The sequence below is a fragment of the Echinops telfairi genome, unplaced genomic scaffold (genome assembly GCF_000313985.2).
Source record: "Echinops telfairi isolate 266 unplaced genomic scaffold, ASM31398v2 ScPeMD7_3533;HRSCAF=4204_0, whole genome shotgun sequence".
In the NCBI taxonomy this organism is placed as follows: Eukaryota; Metazoa; Chordata; class Mammalia; order Afrosoricida; family Tenrecidae; genus Echinops; species Echinops telfairi.
This window is the reverse complement of record NW_022107431.1, coordinates 17,744,405-17,752,481: the sequence shown is the minus strand read 5'-3', so window position 1 is coordinate 17,752,481 and position 8,077 is coordinate 17,744,405. Positions and strand designations below refer to the sequence as shown.

General features: G+C 51.5%; 1 protein-coding gene across 1 annotated transcript in view; it reads left to right on the top strand.

The window, feature by feature from the left end:
* Positions 1-8,077, top strand: part of PLEKHG1 (pleckstrin homology and RhoGEF domain containing G1) — a 114,306-nt gene that overhangs the window by 10,422 nt on the left and 95,807 nt on the right. Inside the window, exon 2 of the mRNA XM_004701947.2 lies at positions 3,039-3,544. Coding sequence (XP_004702004.1) covers positions 3,155-3,544 — 390 coding nt within the window. The 5' untranslated portion in view covers positions 3,039-3,154. The remainder of the gene's footprint in view (positions 1-3,038; positions 3,545-8,077) is intronic.

Below are 8,077 nucleotides of genomic sequence, written 5' to 3'. Positions count from 1 at the left end.
CCAGAGATCCACGAGCAGGCCAGAGATCCACGAGCAGACCAGAGATCCACGAGCAGACCAGAGATCCGGAGCAGGCCAGAGATCCGGAGCAGAGCTCTTGTCTTCCGTGGACTGTGAATACCAAGCTAAGGCAGTTTCTGAGAACATCCTCAGCCAATGGCAGCAAGGTGGTCAAACTACCCGCCCCTGCATCCCCTTCCAACCCCAAACATCAGAAAGACAGCCATGGTGACCCCGAACACCACCAACAAAAAAGAATTATGTACAAATTGTTTATAATGTCTCTGTACTGATCCTCAATACAACTAATAAAAACCAGTTACCAATTAAAAAAATAAGTTGTTGATTTTGAATATGTATAAACCATTGGATTATATGATTTATGAATCAAATGTCAGAGCTGTTAAACATTTTAAGTTAGTATGCTGAACAGTACAGATTTATCAAATTCTTTATATTCTAGGAATAATGAGTACCAGCTGTTTGGTGACCTTTAGTTTATAGTCAACCAAGTTTACATTCCTTATGCAAAAGTGTCATTCGTCCATATTCTTCTCTCACAGTCAATGTATACTGGAGACTGAAGTATTCTCTAAAGTTTATCATGTTACAGCCCTCTAAACACAAGTTCTATTCTTTCTAATAAAACTCATAAGCACAGACCTGGGTTTGGAGGAAACCAGGTGTTGTAATCCACCAAAATGAAGCAAACGTCGTCAGGGATCTCACTCTCTGTGGTAGAACCTTGCGTTTCTAGAAACCTTAGGTCTCATTAAGGGGAATAGTCCAGACAACACCTGGTCAATGAAAAAGAGTGGTGTTTGGGTGCCCTCCCCCACCAAAAACCCTCACAAAAGTTGAAACTTCATGGAGAACCTTTGTGGAAGCAGCATCACCTTAAAGTGTGCTGGGTGGTAAAGTCACCTTTGTCTTTGCAGATGTTGTATTCCAAACACAAACAGCCCCATTAATACATCCTACCCCCGCACCACATTTTGTCATCCCTCGTCTCTCTCACTTCCATTGAGTCGATGCAGACTCATAGCCTCTCTATAGAAAGCCCGTTGAGTTTCTGAAACTGTTTATGGGAGGAGAATGCCCCATCTTTGTCCCGAGGAGTGTCTGGTGGTTTTGAACTGCTGACCACTACACCACCAGGGCTCCTTCTCATGAGCTTTATGCTTATCATCTAGTTGTGTACTTAAGGAGCCCTGGGAGTCTAGTAGTACCACATTGAGCTGCCATCACAAGGTCAGCAGTTCGAAACCCCAGCGAACAGTTACAGTCCCAGAAACTCACGGGGGCAATTCTACCCTGTCCTATGGAATCACTAGGAGTCAGTCTTGAGTCAATGGCAGTGAGTTCAGATTGGTGGCCCAGTGACCGAGTGCTCAGCTACTGACCAAAGGCCACTCTGAGGGAGAAAGATGGGGCAGTCTGCTTCTCTACAGATGACGGCGGTGAAAACCCCTTGAGGCTTTAATTGTATCACTACACCGTCATATGACCCAGATTTACGTGTGAAAGCAGGGGCCACGTGGTTCCTCAGACACGCTCTTTATTTGTGTGATCCCACTTATACCATAAGGGTAGTACCCATTTTCAAGATGAAATTCCAAAGGTATTGTGGTGAGAGGGGATACATTTTACAGGGGGTTGGTTTTTATTTTTCCTGCCGAAGATCAAGAAACAGTATTGTCCCTTCTCTAGAATAGTGTATGACCTCACTGAGATACACAGGCAAACTCAAAATCGAACTCGCCACCGAGTCAGTGCTGGCTCAGTGACCTTCCAGGACAGGGCAGAACTACCCCTGGGAATTTCAGAGATTGTAACTATTTACAGGAATAGTGCGTCCTATCTTTCTCCTAAGGAGTGGCTGGTGGTTTCAAACTGCTGGCCTTGTGGATTGCAGCCCAACACTTTACAATGCCACCGGGGCTCCTAGAGAAAAGACAAGAAAAGGCAAATGTGTAGAAAGAGATTACTTCACAATGACTGGAGGGTGGATGGCTGTGAGTCGGAAGGGACTTGGTGGCAGTGAGTGGGTGGGTGGGTCTATGGACGGGGGGAGGGGCTCGTTGTTTATGGAGCACTGAGTTTGGGGCGATGGCAAATTCACACTGCGTGAAGGTCAGACTGTTGGTATCCTGTCAATAGGCCGGACACCTGTGGGATTAGCAAAAGTTGCGTGGTAGATATAGTTGCAACAATGACAAAAAAGAGTCTGTGGAGGCCACTGAATGTACAACCAGGTACCTTGGGGGATGTGGGTTTGGGGGGGGGGGTGTTCAGGGTCCTGGTTCATGGGACATCCCATTAAAGTGATCTCATAGCTTGTGTAGGGCCTTTGTTCCACCTTCTGTGTCTTTGAGTCGTGCCTGGAATCTTGAAAGCCTCCAGCGGTCATCCGAGGAGCGCCGTTTGCCTGGATGAACAGAGGATATTGCAGAGCCAACAATATGCCCTCGCTGCCACTGAGTCGATTCCAACTCCGAACAGACCTGTCCGCATAACTCATCTGCCACTGCGGGGGCTCCGTGAGCCAGGGACACAGACAAAGCGACTCGGGCGAGGGGCCCTATTGGACAGGGTAGAACTGCCCCTGTGGGTTTGTTTCTGAGACTGTAAATCTTTACAGGAGTAAAAAGCCTCATCTTTCTCCTGCTGGGAGGTTGATGGCTTCGAACTGCTGACTTGCGGGCTAGCAGCCCATCGCCCATTATGCCACCAGGGCTCCTGGGGTGGCCACACTTGGTGAAGGAGGGTGCAGTGACTCTCAGGTGCTTACCAGTCTGGCGGGGCTCTCGTGGTACTTCCTGGAGCTCTGGGCTCCTACGGCCTGACACACAGCATTTCTAACCAGCTCGGGGTGATGCTTTAGAAACTGGTTTTACCACAGGGCCCCTGGCATTGGACTTGTCGTGGCTGTTTGCCTTTTGACTGAATACGCCTGAGCTCAGCTGTTGCTGCTGTCAAGTTCCTGTGTGCTCAGCTGGCTAATCATGTCCTCTCTGCCCCCCTTTTCATTTGTATAGACCGCCATCAGTGTCCTCCTGATGTTCCATCAACTGTAACAGACGAGCCGGACCCCACGACAGCAAGCAGCCTCCCCAGGACAGCCAGGCTTCCCCGCCCCCAAGAACTGAGGGCCATGGACCTCTCGGACAGCGACCGGCCCATCAGCTTCGGCTCCACGTCCTCCTCGGCCTCTTCCCGGGACAGCCATGGCTCCTTCGGCAGCCGCATGACCCTGGCTTCCAGCAGCCACCTGGGCCTGTTCACCCAGGACAAGGAAGCAGGGGCCATAAAACTGGAGCTGGTTCCCACCCAGCCCTTCTCCAGCAGCGAGCTGCCCAGAGCTGACCCAGCCGGGCCTCGGGGCTCGGAGGGCAGCGGAGAGAGACAGCTCAGGGTGCTGCGCAGAGCGGAGGCCAGCGCCGAGTGCTCCCCAAGCCCCAAACTCCTCTACGTGGACCGAGTGGTGCAGGAAATCCTGGACACAGAGAGGACGTATGTGCAAGATCTCAAGAGCATCGTAGAGGTAAGGCCAGCTCTGTTCTCAAAGGGTGAAGGCGCTTGCAAAATAAGCCAAGCCAAGCCAGGGGTTGGAGGGGTCCTGTGTCCTAAGGGACAGGGAGGTGTTGGTGTTTAAGCATTATCACAAGGCCCAGGAGGCCCAGGCTGCCCTCACTGTCCTGTTCTCAGTGACCTTGCAGTCTGCCCCAGCCCCCGATGGTCTTCTCTATTGACCAGAAGAAAGGTTGCCTGGGCCAGCACCATATCCGGGGCCACTGGTGTGTGAGTACATGGCTGTGACTGCTGGGTCACTACATATCATGGGGTACCTCTCTGTCTTTCCTGATCTTTCGCTGTACCACCACCACCAACAAGAAACTCACGGCCATCAAGTTGGCGCTGACTCAAAGGGACCCTACAGGACAGGGTAGAACTGTCCCTGTGGGTTTCAGAGATGGTCACTCTTTACGGGAGTAGAAAGCCCCGTGTTTCTCCCTTGGGGTGGCTGATGGTTTCGAACTGCTGACCTTACGCCACCAGGACTTCTAGCGAGTGGCCCCTCCTGATGTGACCTGTCCACAGTAAGCTAGCTGAAGTCTCATCGCTTTTGCATCTCAGGAGCATGCCGGTTGTGTGAGAGGGGGCTTCCCAAAGTTCACAGAAATGGGGAATTGAAAGAAAATGGCGTCTTTCCCCACAAATGTTTGGGAAGCCCCCTCCTATTTCGTCTAGGAGGGATGCGCTCATTCTCCTGGGGGTCCACCCGTCAGTCTGCGCGTCCACAAATGCTGATCGTGCGTCTAGTTGCAAACTCAACCATCTAAGCCACTGCCGCCTGTGGGTGTCGAGAAGACCTGGGCTCCATTGGGCTTGCCTGTCTCTGAATGTTAGCTCTCGGTGAACTTGCACCGCTGACCTTTCTCTTAGCCGTGACCGCATCCACCTGCGTGCCCCCTGGGGGCTCCAGGAATGGCGGGGTGCCCGCGTTCACACAGGATTGGGCATGAGAGACCCGCCCACAGAGGCTCTGAGGGCCACACCGAGGGAGCAGCCTGGCGGCCGGGCAGCAGGTGTTCCCTGACGAGCCCCGTGGGCTGTGCCAACCTTCTTCACACCTCTGCTGGTGTCTGCAGCCTGAAATCACCTGGCAGCTTCAAAAGTCCCTGAGCCCTGCCTCCCGCCCCCAGGGTCCCGGTTAATTGGTCTAGTGTGCAGCGTGGGTGTTGGAATTCCAAACAATTCCCAGGTGAGGCTGAGCCTGGGCACCCTGGTCTGTGCTGTTGGGTCAGTACTGGTTGCAGCTGGGAGAAGGAATGGAACCCTGTCTTTCTGGGGCATTTTCTGCCGCCTCCTGTGGCAAACGGCTTTGCCAATGTTAGCTCCCTGTACCCTGAGCTCAGCTGAGTGGCCAACCCAGAGGGAAAACCCAATGATGAATCCGACTTGGATGTATCAGGAGGTTTTGAAGGCCAACCCTTAAGAATTACCAGAGAAGCTTAGCTTATGAACTCTTAATATATGATTAGAGAATATGATGATGTCGAGAGCCAGCGTTTTTTCTAATAAAGCTCTCGTACTAAGGAGGCCTGAGGGGAAGCCCTAGTGGGTTATTCCTTCAACTGCTCACCACATGGTGTCAGCAGTTCTAGACCACCAGACGGGGCTTTCTCCTCCTGTAAAGAGTTACATTCTCAGACACCCACAGGGGAGGTTCTACGCTGTTCTGTAGGGTCACTGTGAGCTGGAATTGACCTGTTAACAGCAGGTTTGGCTGTGGAGTTTGGAAGAAGGACTGATGGCATAATTGGGTTATTCATCGGGCTACCAATGACAAGGCCAGCATTCTAATCCACCAGCTGTCCCTCGGGAGAAAGAGACTTTCTACTCCTGTAAAGTTTTGCAGTTGACTTGAGGGCAGTGGGTTGGACCAGCATTGCTATTCAGTATTAGTATAATGCCCCCTGATTTCCTGAGTGGTACCTGGTCCTGTCCTCATGTTTAATCAAACAAGAGTTTCAGGGGGGAGGAGCCCGGGTGGTGCCGTGGTTAAGCTTTGAGCTGCAATCTGCGTGGTCAGCAGTTCGAAACCACCAGCTGCTCCTTGGGAGAAAGAAGAGGTTTCTACTCCTGAAAAGAGTTACAGTCTCAGAAAGTAACGGGCCGTTCTGCCCTGTCCTGTTAGGTCACTGTGAGTCTGCGTTGACTTAATGCAGTGAGTTTGATTTAGTTTGAGAGCTTGCACTGATGAGCCCATTGTCCACTAAATACATTCTTTAACTTTGGGGGTGGGGAGGGCGGATGTTCTAAAGCAGCAGTTCTCAACCTGTGGGTCGTGACCGCTTTGGGGGTCAAACGACCCTTTCACAGGGATCGCCTGAGTCATAACAGTAGCAAAATGACAGTGATGAAGTAGCAACGAAAATAATCTTATGGTTGGGGGTCACCACCGCATGAGGAACTGTATGAAAGGGTCACCGCGTGAGGGAGGTTGAGAACCACTGTTCTAAAGGGTTACTGTGTGTGATGAATCCCACAAACAATAGAACTACACACAGTCTCCTCACGATAGTGATGACATGCCCTCCCAGAAAAAAGAGAAACGTCCATTGATGCTCAAGCAAGACAATAGGTGGTACCAAATGTTGAAGAAGCCAGCCGATTGTTCCATGATTCTTATTAATATTCCCACCATGATCTCATTTGAACTGGAGGAGACACCGTGTGAGCCTGCCAACAGTTCTACAGCTCCTCTCAGGAAGCCATGGCGCCACGGGGTTTCTCAGCTGGAGCTTCGGACGCCCCCCTCTCTCCTGGAAACTTTGCTGCCTCACGAAAACTCACCCTACCCAGAGCCAACCCTTTCTGACGAAACTCGTTTTTCCTGGGCAGGCGCTCTGATAAACCTTGAGTAAGGAGAGGTAAAGCAAGATAGGAATGAAAGAAATTAGATAAAGACAGTCTTGTTTTGTTTTGTTTTTCTTCTGGAAGTTTGATAGCAGTTGTATTAGAAGCTGTCCAGCTCTCTGCCTGTTTTCTTTGCCTCTGAATTACACATAGAAGGTCGTCGTGGGTCGGAGGTGACTTGGGGACACTTTACAACAGCCCGCCGCGGCTTCCGCGAGGGGTGATGGGCTTCTCCGCACGAACTGGACAGTGAATATGCTAGACTGAGGTCTCAGTGACAATATCACAATCGCGTCTGCAGCTTCAGAGCAGCCGCAGACAGTAACTACGGAAACAAGAGGGGAGGCTGTATGTGTGCCAGTAGGACCTTTGGGGCAGAGCCGGCTTTTAGACTTTCCATATAAAATTTACCCAAGTTTCATCAACTGTAAAATAAAACCAATAAGAGAATCCCTGCCTTTTAAGCATTGTTATGTGACTTACATGAGATCGATGTATCAAAAGGCGCATCTGGGTGGCTCACGCTGTGAACGCGCTCGGCTTCCAAACCAAACGTTGGAAGTTCAAGTCTACCCAGCGGTGCCTTGGGAGAAAGTCCTGACAATTTATATCCAAAACCAAAAAGGAGCCATGGAAAACCCTGGGAGCATCCCTGTCCTCCGACACACGGGGTCACTCCGAGGGCAGCTGGCCGTACATGAAAAGCACACGCAGCAGTGCCCAGCACCTAGGGCACAGTTAACATGCAGAAACCCCGGCCTTCGCCCTCCCCAGCCTCCTGTGACTGTGTGTGTTAGGCGCGTTGTGTAGAGAAACAAGACCAGAAACAAGAAACAATTCCCATCTGTATAAGATGGCACCTGCTAGCAAGAAGACGTCTCAGCCCAGGCCAGCGCAAGTCCACGGGCGATGCTAGCCGGAGCCCTCTGCAGACTCCCGGAGCTGCAGGCTAGATGCCGGAAGTTCAGAGGGACGCAGGAAGATCACAGGCTGGTGGGGCAGACACGCACGGATCCCTGGTTGGTGGGAACTAGGCAGGGCCCCCACAGCTCTCAAGCACATGCCCATGTGGGGCCGCCCGGGAGGCAGACAGAGTGGCAATGAAGTCCTGGAGAAGGAAAGTGAAGGAGCACAGGGGTCTCAGTGTCTCTCTCATCAAAAGGCCACACGTCCCAGGAGGCATCACCAGGTTGTGGCCTGAATGATCGGCTGGACTCCACCCACCACCCGCAAGTGCACGCTTGCATACAGATCTCTGCACCACAGTGCGAGAGTGTCTATAACCACCCTGAGGCTGCTGACCACAGGACCCAGCCCTGCCAACCCACCGCCGCACCCCAGGGCAGGGCGAGGCTGTCTGCCCCGGAAAGACAGACAGCGTCTAAAATCCTGGGAAGCCGATCTGCTCCAACCTCCGTCATTATGAGGCAGAATTGACCTGCCAGCCGTGACTTGGCTTTTGTTTTTCTGTTTTACCCAATGTTCTCAACAAAATAATACGATGATTGACCTCACGAGGGCAGCACATTTAATTGAGGGGGGGGGGGGCCCTAAACCCAGAACTCCACGTTCTTCTTTTTTTTAAATCATTTTATTGGGGCTCATACAATTCATCACAATCCATACATACATCAATTGTGTAAAGCACACTTAT